We start from the raw sequence: 20,872 nt of genomic DNA, 5'->3' as shown, positions 1-20,872 counted from the left end.
TCACTCGGGTAAATCCGTACAAAGGAATTCAAACACAGAAGTCACAAAATAACACTAATGAACTTTCTAATAGAGGCAGCAGTGACTAAACAACACCTGTGTGCTGTGATGTAAAATTGCAGATTTTCTCTATGGAATTTGGTGCGGGAGGGTGAGCCGATAACAAAGTGACACAAACTTCAGTTTCCAGGTGTCTTACATTGAGATGAAGCAGCAAACACATTCTTAAGATTGTGTTAACTCGAGTAAGCATAGAACAAAAAACTTACGTTAGGGGAACGTTAGAAAAACTTTCAACCACAGGAGAACCTAGGGGGGAACCTTCAGGGAACGTTCCTGCAACCAAAAGGTAGCGTTCCGGGAACCAAAAATTGTTAGCTGGGAAGGGGCTAAAATCTGTTTTTCATTGAATTCTACAGATTTTCAGTGGCAGTATTGAAAAAAGGCACACACTGAGGATAGAGGTTCATACCTGGTCTGCATTAGGCCACAAGAAATTAGCATGTTCACCAAAACCATGTGCACCTCTAATGATTTCTAAAAGCATCACTGCCTGTGGGCCTTTATAATGACTGCTAATGCTAAAAGGGGCTTCATCGCCATGAGGGTTAAATGATGCCTGCATGTCGATTTCTGACAATCCAAAATTTCTCTGTCAGCTCATCAGAGCGTGAAATGAGCTCTTTCATCTGAACAGCAGCCGCAGCGAGTGAGCGTTCCAGCCAACGTGCGAAGCCACTCCTCGCCAGCTCCCACTGGTGAGCCAGGTTACATGTAGAGGATGTGATAGCCCGGGCGACAGGCCCTTTATGCCTCGTTTTTTAGGTATGGGCAGAGTAAACGTGCCATCTGTGGGAGCCTGGTGTGTAGATAAACACTCATCGATACGGGAGTCCATCTGCAGCAGTAATTCACCAAACATGTTTGAAGAAGCTAATTAAACTCTGGAGAGTGTCAGCATTCGGGGCTTTAGTTTAATAATCTAAGCACATGCTTTGAACTCAGTGGAGGAAGAGCAGAGAGGAACAAATCCACTTTTGTGAAATCAAAGGTGGAAAACAAAACATCTGGCAACTCCTGGATTGAAGACTTTGGTGCACATGGACGGACTGGTGACCCGTCCAGGGTGTCCTTTTGCCCTCTATGTCAGCTGGGATTGGCTCCAGCCCCACGAGGAGGATAAATCAGTGAACAACGAGTGAATAACTTCGCTGCCAACACAGTATTTTAAAAGAATGTTAGCCCATGGTTCTCCTAGGGTTAGTTAAAACTAAACCAAAAACTGATTACATTTAGATTCACGTATTTTCTTTTTTAAATCCTACCACGTTTCCCTGTTCAATCATCAAGGACTGCAAGTATGAATGTAAATGTGCAGACAGTTTAAAATAATAAAATTAGTAATATGTAGCAAAATCTGTCATATGTTAATGTCACCAAATGAATGTTCTACAAATGTTCCCTGTAGGTTGTGACAAAAGTAACGTGAAATGAACGTCAATGCAAGCAATCGACAGAGAAGGTAAAGGTTGAATGAAGGTTGTGAGGGGTAAGTAATGTTAGAGGAACGTCCTGGGAACCGAACATTTGGAAAACTAAAAGGTTACATTCCCAGAATGTTCTTGGAAGAAACATGTTACGTCAACGCGTAGATGTGTCACTCGTGTCTGGAGGTGCGATGGGTTTTCACATGGGCTTCCCGAAATCATGTCCCTCAAACCCGGATTGCATTCAATGCAAAAATGACGTTAAACGTTACCCATGCTGCAGGTTGTTGTGTCACATTTGGGGTGAACAAACAGTTACAGCGGAATGAAGAACTTCTACCGTCCCCTGTGGACTTTTGACTCCACTTATACCACCTCTCCTCCATCTCCTTCCTCCCTCTCCCTCTCTCTCTTTCTCAAACGCACACACACACACACACAGCTCTTTGCCTTTGGCTGTGCAAGACTTTCTATTTTTCTTTCTACCATACTTTAGTAAGCTTTGTGTTGTATATTTGTCCCTTACCGTAGCTCTACTCGTCCAAACTCCATCAAAGAAACTTGCAGCGGCATGGCGCAGAATACAGAGTAGTAGTTTGTATTGAAAAGTTACGCACTACAGCCTTAAATAGCTATAAATCTGTCCCCCAATTGGCAGCCATGCTGTCACTGAGAACTTGTCCCCATGACTAAGGGGCATATCACATAAAATCACACTTCAAGTATCACTTTGATTCCAACAGACTCAAATGAGTTTGTATCTGAAATAACACGGGAACTTAATGGTAAGTGAACAAACATGAGCCTGAAATATACTTAATTGACAGCTAATCTTTGGAATGGTGTCAGCAAGATGAAATTAGATTTTGTTATTTCCCCAAAAGGAGCATAAACAGCTCACCGTCTCTACAAAATTCAATCTGCCAAGCCTGAACTCGGGGCTGATCTTGGCATATTCTGCACTAAGAAAAGTCCTTTGTCCACATCAATGGTTTGTTGGGCGTGAGGAGGCAGCATGAAATCCAAACCCTTTCCCAAATGTGAAGCAAACGCGAGCGATTAGCAGCATGAGGAGGCGGCTCCGTCGCTCTCAAAGATGCCATGTGGCCAGAAACACAAGGGTTGTTTTCATTGAAATGTAGCCAAATGCCAAACGTATTTTAAGAAAATCAAACAGGAATCAGATGGATTAGAGGAGGATTAAGCCCTTATGTCTTTAACCTTTGTGGGATGAAAGCTAACTGAAGTATGTTTGATAAAAGAACTGCAGGGAGCCACTGTGAAATAATGACAGAAATGTTGCTTTTAAAGGACAAAGACGACCAAACGGTATCCAAGAATCTATCCTCCAAAAACCTGGAAATATCACTTTGTATTCGAAGTTTCAGCGACCTTTAAAAGGGACACCGGAGAAGAACAATTCAGAGCTAATAAACATTTATATTCTGATGTAAGTAGCCAAAGTACAGTAAGTTCTGCTGCAACAGAAACATTTCCTCAATTAATCTTCCGTAACCTTGACAGGGTAAATGAGGTGAGACGGTCAGACTCCGTGAATCTCCGCACAAGTCACAAAGTCAGCATGAGAATGTTTGTGTCAGGGAAACTGGTTTTAAAATTCAGGCAAATGTTGCAACATGGGCTCATGTTCATGAAATCCTCTCTTTTCTTTCCTCTTGCCCTTTGTTTCAGAAAACAACAGAACAGACAGCAGACCACCAGAGCAGATCACCAGAGTTAAAGCTGCGGTGTGTAACTTTTTGATGAACTATTTTAGTAATCTTTGGGGTCAAATCTACAAATCTTCGTAATCTTTGGGGTCCAATTTACAAATTTAAGTAATCTTTGGGGTCCAATTTACAATTTTTTGTAATCTTTGGGTCAAATTGACAAATTTTAATAATCTTTGGGGTCCAATTTACAAATTTTTGTAATCTTTGGTGTCCAATTTACAAATTTTTAATCTTGGGGTCCAATTTACAAATTTTTAGTAATCATGGGGTCCAATGTTTTGTAATCAAATTGACAAATTTTAGTAATCTTTGGTCCAATCAAATTCTTAAAAATTCTATACAAATTGACAAATTTTAGTAATCTTTGGGGTCCAATTTACAAATTTTAGTAATCTTTGGGGTCCAGTTTACAAATGTTATCAATCTTTGGGTTAAATTGACAAATTTTAGTAATCTTTGGGGTCCAATATACAAATTGTAATAATCTTTGGGGTCCAATTTACTAATTTTAGTAATCTTTGGGTTCCAGTTTACAAATTTTAGTAATCTTTGGGGTCCAGTTTACAAATGTTATCAATCTTTGGGGTCCAATTGACAAATTTTAGTAATCTTTGGGGGTCCAATATACAAATTTTAATAATCTTTGGGGTCCAATTTACAAATTTTATTAATCTTTGGGGTCCATTTTACAAATTTTAGTAATCTTTGGGGTCCATTTTACAAATTTTAGTAATCTTTGGGTTCAAATTGACAAATTTTAGTCATATTAGAATAGATAGATGCTACGGTATATGATCAGAGTGGAGCTGAGGAGGTTTGACCGGAGAAAAAGAAACAAATAACAAAGATTAGAGTCACCTTATCTCTCGCTCCGTCTTAATCTATTGCCACTCTAGCAGTGTGTGAAGTATATGTGAGGAAGAGGAGGATGATGATCTTATTTGGAATAAATCTGCCTGCAGTGAAAAGTGATAATGGTTTTACTTTGAGAGCTCCATATTTTCCTCAGGTGGTACTTGGTATAATAAGTTAACACGTATAATGAACAGATTAATAGATATACTAAAAGTAACTTCACCAAATTAGTCCTAAAAAAACTCTAATTAAAATAAGTACAAAGGAGTTTCCAGCTCAATAATTATTAATAAACCATCTGTGAAAAGCAAAATAAAATTGAATTGAATCTCGGTGATGATTGACTTTTGTTGAACATGGTTATTATCATGTGGACTTTTCATTCCGTTTGCTCTTATTGGACTTTTACTTTAATCAAAATAGATTTGTAATTAGTCGTGGAGCGCTTTGTAAGAAAACAAAAAAAAACACCTGCATTTTTAATGCATCCATCAGCCAATCACACGGAACTAATGCGGAGCAAATTCACTTCACCAGCTCCCGCTAATATTTCACATTTTGATTTTGTTGAGTGGTTAAAAACAAAAAAAAGACTTGAAGCGTCCCATCAGTCTGTGGCTTTGTACTTACAGTGTAATTCTGATGAGTCACAGTCACTGGCTGCCCGTGTTCTGTGTAGTAGGTCTCTGTGAAGTCTGGACCTAAAAGCTCACTGGGAAAGAAAGAGGAGAGACAAAGGTGGCGGGTGAGAGAAGATTGAACTTTAATGATCCCTGTGGGTGTTAGCAGTGTTAGCAGCAGCAGCAGCAGCAGCAGGTAAAGAACCACACAAAATGACCACGATCACACTCACCACTTTTAAAGCAATTCCAAGATTGTTTTCTGTTGACAAATCATTTCATACACTGGTCCCACGCTCGGAGAACCAGTGTTTATCTAATCAGAGCATCTTTCTTTAGCGTCAAGGTGAGTGAAAGTAATATTAACTGTAACCCAGAAGCGAGAGAGAGAGAGAGGGGGAGGGAGGGAGTGGAGACATAATTCCCGACATGTTTCAGGTTTAATCTGGTTTTGTCATCAGATTATATCACGGCAGAGCAAGAGAAAGACCTCGACCTCAAAAGAGAGATGTGTTGTTTTTTTTCCTACAACCTTTATGATACCAATCAGAATACAGAGGCTACGATATGATACATGCAGTGATCAATAATGACCATATCCAACACCTGCTTTTTTTGCTATTTAAACATTAAACATTTAAAACACAGGCGTGAAAAGATTTAACTCAAAAATATTCCTTTTAAAAAAATATTTTTTGTAATTAACAAACATTAAAACTTTAAGTTGTAGTGAGAAGTGTAGTTAGAAGTTAAGTGAATCAGCTTTGTGTCCAAGCTCCGTAGTTTGACCCGTCTGCTGCCACCCACTGGATTTAACTTGCACTGGACACTGGGGTGACATTTATGTCCCAAAAATTACGATCGATTCGCTAACATCTTATATATTCTGCCATATCTGCTTTTGTAGCACAGCCCTACTCACGATTTTGTTTTGTTTTAATCTGGATTAATGTCCAGATCCCGAACAAAATCTAATATTTTCTTTACTGGACCATACTCTACATGACCGGAGAGTCTGACCTTTACGTTTTGATTCATGCGACTCACAGACGCGACACAATGCCGCGACTGTTTAAACAATACTGCGTATGCGTACAAATTGACACAGTGATATATTCTTGGATCCTGTATCGTCATCACAACATGAAACAAAGCCATTATCTGCCATGGTAACTGTCAGTCAGTCAGCAGTGTTTTCTCATATGATTTATCCAATCGGTGGCAGTCGTGGTTGTGTATGTGTGTATGTGTGTGTGTGAACAGACCAAAACAGAGATCTCTGTGTAAAGGTGTTGTATTTTTGCTCAATTTTTCTTCTTCATTTGCATTTTTCATGACTTAAACTATGAAACATCAGGAGAGCATAGGTGTCAAACTGGCGGCCCGCGGGCCACATGCAGCCGCCCCCTACAGTTGTCCGTGTTATTGTTTACTTTGTTATTTCTCTATTTTTCATATTAATAGATTTATTTTGCATCATTTTATTGTGAAGTATACATCATTCCATATAAGAGCAAGCACTTTTACTTTCTGTGTGTCATATATTTTCTCTAGACCCCGCCCCCCTTTGACCAGACTAGATGCTCATAGGTCATTTGAGTCCGACACCTCTGTTAAAAGGAACAAAAAATCTGCACGTTTCTCTACAAGCAAAAACTTTTACAAACTTCTCCAAGAAGATTTATTACATCACTTTCAAATTTGGTCAGTGCAGACTCTATAAACCTTTTTCATCAAAGGTTTTCAAAGGTCCATGGCATCGTGTTGAATTTTCAAACAGAGAGTTGGCTGTAAATTCACCCCCCCCCACCCCACCCCCCAAGTTCTTTGTCCAATCTGAGTCAAACTTCGCATGTTTGATAAGACTCACGGCCTGAACACAAATAAGTCCATCTGGTTCTGCCGTCTCTCCCTCTACAAACACACACACACACAGCTTCAAAAACTCCAAACTATCTCTTTAAAATCAACTGATGGATGACGTGATGGTGAAAAATCAATAACCACATACAATCTCCATAAAAATGTCAGGGTGGGGAAACCTTCATCATCACAGCTCAGGCTCAGAGCAGCAGTAGTAAAAAGCCGCCGTGTGTGAGGCCTCGCGCTCGTGCCCACTGAGTCACTGCTTTGAAGAAGAAGTGCAAAGTCGGACGAATCTTCAAAAATATTCATAGCTTTATTCCATCGGCTCGCTGACGTCCCCTGGATTATTTTCCTGACATCTGATTGCAAAAAAATGCATCATCTGTGTCCTCGAAATTAAACGCTGAGTCGGCAGCACCAGAGCGCGTCTTTCAAGGCGACGGAGTTGGAGCGTCGATCGCGAGAAGAACAAAAATATTCAGATTTATTGAGATTGTATCACATTTCATGCATCTCCTGGTTTTATTGTGAGCACTTTTTTTTTTTATCTGCAGCGAAAACATCAGTGTGGGCCGATCTGACGGTGACTTGTTTTCCATTCTGCAGAGATACAGGAACTCAGAAAAAAAAAAAACCTCTGGCGCCGTCGAGGTGGACTTGACGACGGACCTCCCGTCACTAGAGGCCGCCAGAGAGCAGCCGTCTTTCGATTTGGCTGTCGCTTATATTTTTAGCGACTTCCTCCATGAAGCTCAATTGCAAATCGGCTATTGATCTAAACGACGTCACAATCTAATGTCAACTAATAGTAACCGTGGCAACTGCTGGTTTGGGAGACACATTGACTAAATCCCGCTTCTCTGAAATCACCGCTGTGTGAAAGTTTTTAGCCAGGCTAGTTAAACACGTCTTTATTTACACCATTTTTTGTTGCCGCTCTGTGCCAATAGAGAGATTGGGCCGCGTCGCTAAAGATAAAGAAAAGAGATTATTGTTTGTCGTCTGTAAAAAAGGTCACCGTGCTACTGAAACGCGCACAGGCTCCATTTTAGCCTGCAGGAGGAAACGGTGACATTTGTCATGTGTGGGAATGAAGGAGTCGGCCGTCAAATGCCACGGCGTCCCTGGACGAACGCTTCAGCTTAAACAGATATACGGATCAGTGGCACGAGGACACTTATTCTGCCTCTGTGTGTGGCTGAGTTACTGACCAGGCGGCAGAAACACAGCAGCAGATCCCTAAGCAAAAAAATGGAAAAATGGAAGTCGGACTCGAAAAAGATGAGATGAATCTCCATTCGGTCCCGGGGGCCCTTTTGTATTATTCATTGAGTGGAATTGTAATGGAACATAATCCGGCTTTCTCACCCTTTTTACTCGAGACAATTTGCTCTGCCGTGTAAAAAAAGAATAAGAAAAAAAAGACGGCGTTACGCGGCAATACTCTGAAGTCAATTCAATCGAAGCTCGTCCGCAGAATGCGGTGTGCGAAATCCAACTCCGTCTTATTAGGGCCAGTATTTACACGGCGTTCGCTTTCATCAAAGGGGAGAATGGAGAGGAAGCAGATCGGCTTTGCATGGCAGGCCGCCGTCTTTCATGCTGTCAGGACGGCGCGGAAACAAAGATCGCAGTCAAATGTCTCCTATTTCTTAATTAAAAAGCTGCCAAAGGCTGAGGATGAACTCCTTTGCAAAAAGAAAAAAAGCTGAGCAAACGCTGGCGAGAGTGCGATCCCGCAGTGATCACGTCCTTGTATGGGAAAATGACATTTGTGAGGAAGCGATGATCGGTGCGCTTTTGAAACTGAAGCAAACAAGCTTTATTGAACTGGGTTTTCAACACTAAAGTTCAGCTCCAAGAATGATTATTCTTTATCAGTTAAACTCCATCTCACAAAAACTGTGCAATCAGTTTAGTTTGAAGAATGCATTTTCTCCTTAAATGTGTTTGTTTTTGACACAACACGTATTATGTCACAGCTGCAAAACACATTTCAAGACCAGTTCAAAAGTCTGTGTATTCATGTTGCCACACGATGTGTTTTTATGGAGACATGAGTTGCTTAGTAAAGCGCCCACTCCTCACACTGAAGTCCATAGAGAAAATCAGCGATTGTAGATAAGAGCGTGCAGGAGTATTTTCATCCACTGCTGCCTCCATCAGTGAGTCAATATGTACTGTTTTCCAACTTTGGTGTTAAAAAATCCTACGTTTGGTTGTACCGGAGTGACAAATACTGACCAAATGCGGCAGCAGTCAACAACAACCACCTCCATAATCCGCGAGGTATACTTGCTGATTTTCTCTACAGACTTTGGTGCAGTTCCTGAACTTCAGTGGCAGATGTTTGAAACGGTGTAATAGTGCGATAAAGAGGCAAACACACTCTTAATATAGTAGTAAGAGTGTTCCGCGGTCGCATGGGTCAGCTCGTCATAGAACTTCATCATTCTTAATTCAAATACAAGAACGTCTCTACTTGAAAAAGACTTACTGTTACAGTTAACGCCTGGTAACATCTGCACCGCCTCGGTGTAAATGTCAGTACAGTGCCATCAGTTCTTAAAGCACTGTACTTGGCAGAGGAAAACGCTGAGACACGGTGACACGTCCCTAAAACAGATCTACGAGGCAGTCAAATGATCCGACGGGTTGTAAACAAAACAGGCCCTTTATCAGGAGAAAGCTAGCTCTTTATTCTGAAGGCAGAAGTGAACACGAGCACGCAGGAAGACGTTGCAGGCGGCCGAAACCACTGCAAACACCGCGTGGAAGGTCAAACCTGAGCAGTGGAGCCGGTCTGTGCATGTTTAAGACGGACAGCTGAGCAGAGGTCGGACGAAATGTCACGCGGCGTGTAAAACATCATTTGTACGGAACAAATGACCTATGGTGGAGAAGAGAATAGAAATATATACGTGCATTATTTGGACAAAAACCTTTCCCTAGCCCCCAAACTTTCACCCAAAGAATTACCTACGCGTGACTAGAGACTTTTCTGATACTGAGAAATGCTGATTGTTGGAACAGTGTGTCTGTAACCCACCTTTAAAGGCGGCATAGACCGGAAGCTCCAATTAACGCTGCGTTTGTGTGTGTGTATCTGCGTCATTACCACTCCTCTCAACACTGTAGCGCCTCCTGGTGCGGGCACTATTCCGGGCACATCCGGTTGCGTACATTCAACCGCAGAAGAAGAACTACTCTTGTTGTAGCTGCTGAGATGCAGAGCATCCACCGTGCCAGAGGGGGAGCTGTGTATCTGAGAGCTGGCCTATCTATTACGTCACTTCCAGGTACCTGTAAGTAGACCTCCATAACTAACATATGTGTGTGATACAAGCATTCTATGTCGCCTTTAAACAAAACCTTTACAGAGATACGGTATATGGAGCAAAAGAAAAGGACGTACGACAAGTGGACGGACGACGAGGTCCAGGCTCTTTTGAGCGTATTTGCTGTTGAGCGGGTTTAGCGGGACTTCGGTCGGTGATAAAGAAAGTTGAGCGTCGTCTTCTGGAACTCTGCGGTGCGGTGCTAAACGCAAACCACACAGATTAGCGGTAAATAAGTTCCTGGTCGTAAAGATTCCTGGAAATGTCGGTGCAAAGGGGGCTACTCAGGCTTTGGCCTCGGCCCTTTATCTCCAACGATGAATCCCAAACATTGTCTCCGTCATCAATCTTAAGACTTCAGCATACCAAGACATTTTTGGACAATGCTACGCTTCCAGCTTTGTTTTGCAACAGTTTGAAGAAGACCCTTTTCTGTTCCAACATGACTGTGTCCCAGTGCACAAAGCAAGGACTATAAAGACGTGGTTTGAGTTTGGTGTGGAAGAACTTGACTGACCTGCACAGAACCCTGACCCCATCGAGGAACTTTTGGGAGGAACTGGAACAGAGATTGTGAGCCAGGTCTTCTTGTGCAACACGAGTGTCTCTGACCTCATAAATTCCAATAGAAACACTTCAATCGATTATGTGTTTGAATGCATCATCCTGTCGGTGTAGCGGTCAGGCGTCATGGAAGTGTCGCGCGACACAAAATGCTTGTTGATTCTGGTCAACATGACGGAGCATTTCTCAGGTTCACACTTGTCTCGTAGCGCTTGGACGAACAGGAGACATAAAATCCTTCACCGTAAGAAAAATGACTTTTATAGTTGGTGTAAAATTAACTAACCATGTCGGAGACATTCCTTAAAAATATGGTTCAGATTCGTACATCCTTGAGAAAACACAGGGGCTGTGACGGGCATAATCCGAAGCTTTTGGGCGCCTGTAGTGTGCATATACTGTCCATAAATTAGCTTTATTTATGTACTGGTTTTATTTAGACACATGTATATTTGCACTGTTCCTTTTCATTTGCGTCTATCTTTTTTTCTTTAAAATATAGTAGAAATTCATAATTTATTTGGTAAAACAGAAGGGATGACCCTATAATCTGTGCAAATACAGTCCATAAATGTGCTTCATTTACATTATTTATGTACAAATGATATTTAGACACATGTATATTTCCACTGTTCCCTCTTTAAATTTGTTTAAATCTTTTCTTCCCATAAAATATGGTAGAACACAATAGAAGGTGTGACTGTATAATCTGTAGCTTTATGTACCTGTTATGTGCATTTATTGTCCATAAATTAGCTTTATTCATGTACAGATTTTATTTAGACATGTGTATTTGCATTTGTTCCTCCTTTTAAATTGTTTTTATCTCTTTTTTCCAAATAGGTACCTGTGCATATATTGTCAAGGAATTATATAAATGTATATTATTTATGTACAAATGTTATTTAGATACATGTATAATCACACTGTTCTTTCTTTTAAATTGACTTTTTTTTTTTTCTACTTCAAAATCAGAAGGTTTGAGTGTATAATCTGAGGCGTTTATATACCTGTGATGTGAATATATTGTCGAGGAATTAAACTAATTTTCATTATTTATGTAGAAATGTTGTTTAGACACATGTATGCTTACATTTTTCCTTGTTTTAGTTTGCATTTATTGGATTATTTTTGTTTGGTGGGACACATTTATGCCTTGATTCGTGCAAGGCGCAAAAATCCTGACAAACAAAATCAGATATTACAATTTTAAAAGCCGCGTGGTAATGATGTGATGTGACTCTTGGGGTTAGGTCCTGTGTTTTCTGAATTCAAAGCTCTGTAAGGGAGACGGTGAACACACATCACTCTGCCACAGACTGCATTAAGCACAACTGTTTACCACAAATACTCATTAAAAAGCAGCGCCGGTGGATGTGGAACAACTCATCAGGAGCTCCGATAGTGAATAATTACAGAAACACACCATTTTCTTTTTTTCTCTTTTTCTTTTCATCTGAGCATCAGCTGCAAAGTAAAGCCGGGGTCAAAAAGCTGCGCTACTTTCAAGAATAACAGTGTGGTCTCTTTTCAAGGCAGAAAGGCAAACAGACAAGTCTGCCTGGCTTTGGTGCGTTGATGTAATTTGCTCTAACGAGGAAGCGGAGAGGATACGCGGATACACACAGCTCCATGTGTGAGTTTGTGTCAAAATGTACCATCGTCTTTTTTGGATTCTGACTGGTTGGCAAATGTCGGATATTTGAGCCAAAAAGGGCCCAAGAAGCAATTTGGAAAAATGTTTTTAAAATTGCGTTGCCATACTTACAGTACGTCTACGTGTATATTTAAAAAGGTAAGAAACACGAGCAGTAACCACGGCAACATGTAGGGCTTGTGTCGGACCCAGACGTAGTCTTACGGCTTGAGGCTTTTGGGGTTTGGAAAGTTGGCCATTTCTCAGTTTCTGTGAAACAAAGCTAAGCACAGAACCCACAATGCAATTCTGCAACTCTTGATAGTGCTTCATTCATTTCAGTCAACTGCTTGCATGTGAGTATGGCTGCAATGATCGATCAATCATTTATCAAATACTAAATTAATCACCAACTACTTGTGACAACAAAGTGTGTGTACTTTTTACACCATATATTGTTGATGGGTAACTTTTATACCTTTGTTGAAATTGATACACCTCAGCGACTGGCAGTCCAGGTGGCCCGGGCTTCCAAATATGGTTAGCGTATATGCTAACGTCACAAAAGCGCTGCTGGGGATGGTTTCCGTGGGCCTGGCAGTTGCGATGCAGTGATTTGATAACTTTTGGGGGAAACTTAGGGTGGGAGATGTTACGAGGTGCTGGTGTTGTGAGTTTTGTGGCTGAATGTAAATACCGTTAAAATTAGCATAACGGGCCGATGCGCTACCATGTGCTAGCTAGAACGCTGATTTTATGGACCAAACAGCTACTAAATCAATCGAGGAAATAATCGATAGTTTCAGCTTTATGTGAAGCCAGATCAACTCCTCAAGAATATGTTTACTGATGCTATAAATCAAGTGAGAATTAAAGGTTATTTCCTCATATACTTCCTTCTAAATTAGAAGAAGCATTGCCCCCTGGTGGCTAACTGCTACTTCCATCCTTCTTCCTGGGCTTCACTTTACACTCTCCAGGCTTTGGTTTCATTCAAACAGAAAGAAAAAAATTATGTTTGTGCCGCTCTGGAGCCAAATGTGCAAAAATAATATTGAGATTGTGTGTGGAGATTTTTGTGTCACGCCGACTCTGGGGTCATTCGCTCGTGTTTATACTTGCTGTGTTTTCTCTCTGCGGAAAACAAACGCAGTCAACAGACGACGACACACAGACCGCACCGTTGTCTCCCCTCCAAATGTGACACAAACAGGCTGTGACCACCAGACCTCATGAGCAAACACTGAATAAAGGCAGCATTGTGTCGCCGTGGAGACGAACACATCACATGGAGATGACTGATAGCGAATGACTGGGATATTCTGCTGCCGGAGGAGGTTTAATTCAACACGCGGGGCCCACGAGCGGCAGGGAGACTTAATAGGAAAACAGGGAATACCCGAGTCGCTGAACGACTCCATTGAAGCAAAGCTCGTCATTATTGTCCTGAGTGAGCGGAATGGAACCATCACCTGCTGAATGTTAACTACAGCCAGTGCTTGAGGTGTAGATGCTCTCAAATGAGGCTTCCTCGTAGGATTCTCTCAACTGAGTCACGCTCCAGAGCTATAAAAGTTGCTGCTGCCTAAAAGCTTCTTTGTCCAGGGGATAAAAAACAAGAAAAAAGAGATGATGCTGACTTTTGCCTCCTGCAGCCACAAACCACAGAGACAGAAAATGTGGCGCTACCCTTATCTGTGCTGTAGCACACTGCAGCTCTTGATGGCTCCATACAGAATGGATTTTAAAGGATGGGAAAAGGATGACGTGTCTTTTGATAGTATCCATGGTGATTGTATCCCAGGGATCCGGCTACATTTTCCGGTTCGCTGATAAAGCGCACGTGAAGATGGGTTAAACGTAACGCGGCTGACAACAGAGATCACAGTTGCCAGGGAGCGGCGATTATCACCGCAGGTGGAAAAACCTTGTGTTTCTACGGGAGACACTTTTCAGGAAGTGAGAAAAGGTTTCTGGCTTTAATCAGATTCTGTTTAAGTCCTTGAACGCAGAGAGTGTTAGGAATTTAAAACAAGGAAAGAAGGAATTCCTTTAACCTGCTACATCTTTACTGAAGGGCAGGTGTTTGGCACATATGAAGGAACTTCATAGGACACATGTAAATATCCAGCTTTTCAAAGTAAAGATGAAGAACATTGGACAAACTACTTCCACCATGTTTCCCTGGTTCTTTTGATAGGGAAACAGTAAATAAAAGCTCTAATATCTCCACCAGCACCTGTAGCAGAGGATTGTAAATTAATCCATCCAAAAAAAACCATCTAAAAATAACTGACTCATTATTAACAACAGCTGTGATTTCTTTGCATCAGGTGCAGCGATTTCTTGGATTTGTATCACAGTCGTGGCTGCCAGGTTGGGAACCATCGTGGTCGTCTCGACAGCGAAGGCAAAGGCTGTCGAGTATCTGGCAACCCGTGGTATAATCAGAGAAGCTGCACACAAGTGCTGGTCTGTGTGGAAGAAGTAGCTTGATCACATGACTGTCCATAAAACCAGAAATCCGTTTGTGTTCCTTCACATTTAGAAGCATAAAGAATCAAAAGGCAGGTGTGAACAGGACGTGATGTTGCCAGTGAACCATGAAATCATGTCTTTGAGGCAGAAAGGAAGTGTGAATTGAACTCTGAGGGGCGTCGCCGTTGACTTGCCGTTGTTTTTCATGCGGCAGGAAGCGGCAACGCTCCGGGGCTGCGCACTGTTGCTCGGCGGCGACGCCTCGTTTCTGTGAAACAGCCGCAGCTGTGGCGGTCTGGTGAAGGTGTGGAAGGATGAGGTTCACCAGAAACCTCTGGCGGGGTGGGGGTGGGGCGGCGGCTGAGACAAATAATCTGTTTTTATAAAGCTGGAAGGGAAAATCACTGTTTACACCTTTGTGCAGTTGTCACTAATCGACTGTGAACACATGCAGTGTTGACTGAAGGACAAAAGTAATTACAGACTTTACTGTGGACACTGAAGATGATATTTGTTCTTGGTCGTGGTGGTTTTTAAAGCTGTAGTAGGTAACTTTTCAATGTGAAAAAAATGTGTTTCTCTCAGTACTGTGGTGTTTGGTTTTCATGTCTGTGGAGACACAGAGTGATGGCTGCAAACTTTAGGTTAAGGAATAATCTCCAGGTTCTCCGAAACATGAGTGAGGGGTAAGCATTTTTGCTAACCTAAGTTCTCTGAAACACAGAGAGGTAAAAGGACAGTTGAAAGAGAACTTTAGTTTAAGGATTTAACCTCAGTTCTCTGGAACGTGTGTAAGGTTAAAGGAGTGTGAAAAAAAAACTTTAGGTTAAGGAATTAACCCCGGTCGGTTCTCTGAATCACGAGCGAGGCAGCATGGAAGGTAACGACACTAACAGTGTAACAGCAGTTACATACTGGAGCTTTAAAAGTCTGCCATTTCACCTACTGTGTATTTTGTGGGTGTGGTTTTCATATAAATCCCTTACTAAGTCATATAAGGTTTTAATTTCTTCTCATTTCTGTTCATTTTCACTTGGTATTTTTAGTTAATCGATTACAAACCATGACGTTGGACTAATTCAGTTTCTGACCAGATTATTGCGGTGGAGAACTTAAGGGGTTTTATCGCTCGTCCGAAAAAAGGCACGCCTGAATATCTTGATTTACTTTAAAACTGCAGTAAAGTCTCATGAGGACACATCTGGTTGATACTTACAAAAAAAAAGAAAAGAAAAGAAAAGAAAGAAAGAAAGAAAATGAAAACTGTAGTTTCTGACGACGATAATGAAGCACAAACCTTGGACGGAAGCAGCTCAAAAATAAACGCCCTCTTTTCTCTGTGTTTTCCGTCATCAGTCATGACAGCTGTTCAATCACTAGCGTCTGCAGACTCTCATCAGTTTCAGGACGAGGTCACTAACAGGCCCGACTCCGGGTGCAGATCCAGACCCGGACGCAGCACGGTCCACATCTGTCACTGATAAATCACTGCGCGCTATTATTATTATTATTGTTATTACATATCGACAGAGAGACTTCATGACACTGGTTTTTTTTTAGCTGCCTGCCTGTCAAACCATGAGGGATGTAGACGTCGTTGAAAACGTACAACTCTTGGGTTTAAAACTTTAAAGAAACACTTAAGGAATGACTTAATTTCCCCCCCATAAGATTGAAGAGTGGCAGTTTAGCTCGTCCATCTTTAAGTACTGGTTGAGCTTCATTGATTGAGCCTATTTTACTATTGTAAAGTGTTCTGGAGCAAACGTATTAAACATTTTAGAGCAGCTGAAACTTTATGTCACAATGACACAATGACAGCCAGGACCGGCCCTAAGCTGAATTTGATTCAGGGCCCCCCCCCTACATTCATACCGATGTAACCCTTGAAACTTCATCAACTCTATTTGGTGGAAGGACAGTTTGTCCTTTGTTTGAAACTTGAAAAAAAAGGAGGATTTTGTTGGAGGAGTTTTTTAAAAAGGTTCAGACGTTTCCACACATTTTCAAAATATTCCCTCTTTATAGCTCAAAACTAATTTAGAAGCCCATTAGGTCGAGCCATCAGATAGTGTATTATACTAAGCTCCGCTCACCCAGCAGCATCTTGTTAAGGTTCCTGGAAACACAGTCATAGCTCTGAACTTCTCACTGCTTTTTTCTTTTTTTCTTTCACAGAATAATTTGGCTCAGTGTTTTATGATCCAGGCTTTTTTTTTTTTTTTCAAACATTGGACTGTCTTTAGGTTTCCAAGACACTGTGGCTGTATAACAACAAAAGTATAGTTGGGAATTAAATGATTACAGGATTAATTATTACCACATTACCAGTTTTCAAGACCAATTTCTAATTTATTTACCTATCTCTACTGTTTGCAGCAGAAATGACCAGGTTAAAATGTCTCATAAGTGTGTTTGTATAAAGGAAAGATTTATTTTTTTACAAAGTGTAGCTTGTAATTTCAGAAAAAGCGTTGTATATGTATTGGCTTCACATAGGTCGCCATCTTACAAACAAGCGACAACATTGGTGTTCTTAATATGTAAAAGAAGAAAGGCCACTACACATCTGGGGGGAAAGGGAGGATTGAGCGGAGGAATCCATTTGTTGCAATCTACAGTCTCACCAGTAGATGTCACTGACTCGTCCACACTGGACCCTTATGAATCAGAAGCCACTAGATCGAGACGATAATTCATCTAAAAATGGTCATTTGACACACACGTTTGGCTTGAACAAATATCACTCCTACTGCAATGTTGATCAAATTTCGATTCATTGCTCCGCCCCTAAATTCAATGTCAATAACACATTCATTTACTCATTCAAAATAAAGAGTGGGTGTCAAAAGATAGTCAAAAACTTTATAATTTTATATCTTGAATTGGGTCGTGATTGTTTTGTGGTTCCCTGTGAAAAGTTGGGGGAAACACTGATCTAGAGAAACTTATTTTTTGATGAGCGGTTCTTCTCTGGCAGTGGCATTGATATTCTCCTGCATCTATTCATAGTCACACAATTCTACTTCTCTTTTTTTTCTTCTCCCCCCCCCCAATCAGGGCAGATTTTGTTGCAGAGGACGCTCTGACAGTGAACCTACAGTTGACGCAGCTGTCGCCTCATTAACATACAGCAAATGTGGAATTATGCAGAGCTCAGACAGAATCCTTGTCCTGGATGACGCTCTTCTGTTGTCGCACTGTCAATACAGTATCACTGGAAGGTTTTTTTTTTACCATCTAAGTGTTTGTTTTTCAGATGCAGCAGGACGCCCGGTGTAAACCACCTAAAACACGTCTATTTTATTATTTGTCATTTATCATGTTGTGATATGACTTTCAGAGGCAAAAGTCAGGGACAGAAAGCACTTCCTCAGGCTGCACCTGCTCTCACTCTGAGGACTTATGAAACACGGCCCTCTCCAGCTTCTCCTTTGCATATGACATTTGTTTGGTAACATCTTGACTTTCCCAATCTCTGTTCTCCTTGAGTTTGGAGAAGAGGAAGCTGCACAACATGTTTTGAGGGTCAGCGACTCCACCACAACTCAGTTTTCTGAAGTGGCAGCTCTGTGTTTTCATGAGGTCATGGTTCACCTGGCTTTGTCTCACGTCCTGTGTTACATTCACTCTCCTCTGTGTGGGGTTCTTATTTAATTTCCTGTTCATGCAAAACGGGCATTTCTCTCAAAAATGCTATTTGAATATTTGAATATTCTAAACTCCAACTCCAAGCGTTATTCTTTATTTAGTTTTGGCTTTTTGTTTTTAAAATGTGTTTGTTTTAATTCAGTTTTAGAGTTTTTATTAGTTTTAATTTGTTGTAAATGCTAAGTTCTGTTTAGTTTGTATTAGTTTTAGTGTTCGATTTTTGTAATATTTGCCAGACGCAAGATTCAAAAAGGTAATAAAAAACATTTTAAATATGTATTAGTACAAATGAATCTACAACAGGGGTCTCAAACTATAAAAATATAAAGAAACAACAATATTTATCATTCTATTTCACATCATTTCAACATAAGTGTTTGTTTTGATATACATGTATTTATTGTATGATGCAAAATCAATCTAACAGAAATAACTCATTATCACTTGATATTAAGTGGCAGGCCGCATGGGTCCACGGGCCACAAGTTTAAGACCTCTGGTCTATAAAAAAGTAGCCTGAAGGAATGAATAATATTAATCATTTTAATAAAAAATAAGAAAACAGGAACACTATAGCTGTAAATTTGTGGTGTAAGCTGTGGGATGATCTGTGGACTGGGATTACATCTTTTTCAGCAGGTTTAATTCTGGTGTTGATTTTTAATAACGTGCCCTTGGACGGTGGATCAATAGAGGCCGCGGAAGAGTAATGACCTCATCCACAACACTCCAACTTAATGCCGAACTGCAGGCTATTAGAGAAATAGAAAATCACAGGAGGAAAAAAAAACAACAACAACAAAAAAAACTGGGTCATTTGCAATTTATAAAGTGCCGAAACTCTAAGTGTGTTCAGTGTTTCAGTGTGATTGCGCTGCTTAATGTGCTTTAGCTCTGTTGTAAATGCTGCCTTTTTATTGGCTCGCTGAAACAACACAACAAGCCTGAGAGGTCGGACAGCTGTTAGTTATGTCTGCAAATGAACCACTGCCAAGAGCTGGCAGAGAGACAACAGAGAGAGAAGGGGGGAGGTGACACATTACCCTACTGAAGAAAACACACACACACACACACACACACACACACACTTCCTCAGCAGTATTTGTTTTGCCATATGTCACCTAAGCACTACCTCCTGACTGGCCGTGATATATACGGTTACTATATCACGGCTAACGGGTGTCGGACGACAGCTTCAATGGACTCTGGCGTGAAAGAGTGAGCGCATCAAAAAAAGTGACACACACAGTTCAAGAGTGAACATACTGTATCTTTAACCCTTAAACGCCGCAGCCTCTAAATGTCCGTGGCCTTTTTCTTGACTTATTTTAACCATAAAAGGGACAGAAAATGTCCTGTGAGTAAGTGCTGTTGCCATATTTTTTTCCAGAATAACTTTCAATATCTGGCAGTTATTTACAATTTACTGTATGTTAAAATAGTGTATTAACAACTTTAAAAAATTTGAACAGTATGAAACAGTCTCACTGTCCAAAAACAGGCAAAAAAGGGAAACTATTCACAGGCGTTTTTCCAACTCTCTTCTCACAAAGAAGCGGAGTGAAATAACCATCATTTTCCTATAGCACAAACTGCCATGTAATGACGGTAATGTGTAAGGTGTCAAATGTGATACGCTCGGTGTTAAAGGGTTTTAAAGAGTGAACATACTGTTTAAATTAGTCATCTATGAATGGACGATACGAAAGCAGACTGCTCTGCGAATCATATACAGCTGTCTTGAAATAGCAACCTATCAGCCAATCAGAAAATACTGTAGTATTTCTTGTTGCTGGGTAAAGTCTAGGTCTCCGCTGCAAGCACTCGTTTCACAAACTGGTACGAATGCTGTGACCTTATTTAGAAGCAATTTTAATGACTTTTAAGACCTCATAAAGGAAGAATTAAGACCATTACTGGGGGGCAGAAGTGCCGCGCACCACGGTACGACGACTCTATCGGCGGTGTAGTTTGTTGAGTGGTAGCTAAGTGCTTATGCTTATCAGAGCTCCACACTCCCCAGCTACTTTTGTATGTTTTCCATTCCTGAACTTGATTTTCTCTATGGAGTGTGGTGTCAAACCTTCACTTTCCAGACAAAAAAGGCTCAATAACAGTGAGATACAATGGCAAAATTGGCTAAATGGGATATTTTTGTTAGGCTGTTACAGAAACTGTTACTTCCTGTACCTGTAAATGTTTTACTGCCAGCCACAGCTACTTATATAGAGTGTGATAAGGAAATGAAAATGAAACAAGTGCTTAACAGGCCGGAAATCAACCAGCCAGTGTGCCGCTTTAAAAGCTATCCATTTTAAAATAATCATTTATTTTCTATTCCCCCCTTTCTGTTCTTGAGAATACTTACTCATAACTAATTCTGGAGAAAAACCTCCCTGCTTCTTAATAGCCATAAATAAGACTAAAAGCCACTTTTGCATAATCATAACACAATGAATCATAAGGACACGTTCCAAAACCTGCCATGACCTAAGTTCAATTAAGGCCAAGTATTAATTCTGTTTCCTTGTGGGGGACTAAGAGACCTGTACACATCCTCATGAAAGGAAAACTGGCTGCAGGCCTAATGAGGAAGGAACAACAACAAAAAAGGAAGAGAAAAGGTGTAATTGAGGTTTTGTGC

At 40.8% G+C, this 20,872-nt stretch overlaps 1 protein-coding gene across 1 annotated transcript in view; it reads right to left on the bottom strand.

Moving 5' to 3' along the window:
- The window catches only part of adam19a (ADAM metallopeptidase domain 19a), a 156,087-nt gene that overhangs the window by 53,171 nt on the left and 82,044 nt on the right, over positions 1-20,872 (bottom strand). Inside the window, exon 4 of the mRNA XM_044021542.1 lies at positions 4,706-4,787. Coding sequence (XP_043877477.1) covers positions 4,706-4,787 — 82 coding nt within the window. The remainder of the gene's footprint in view (positions 1-4,705; positions 4,788-20,872) is intronic.

The sequence above is a fragment of the Solea senegalensis genome, linkage group LG3, assembly GCF_019176455.1.
Source record: "Solea senegalensis isolate Sse05_10M linkage group LG3, IFAPA_SoseM_1, whole genome shotgun sequence".
NCBI classification, from domain to species: domain Eukaryota; kingdom Metazoa; phylum Chordata; class Actinopteri; order Pleuronectiformes; family Soleidae; genus Solea; species Solea senegalensis.
The sequence above is the reverse complement of the archived record's forward strand: the minus strand, read 5'-3'. Positions and strand labels throughout refer to the sequence as shown.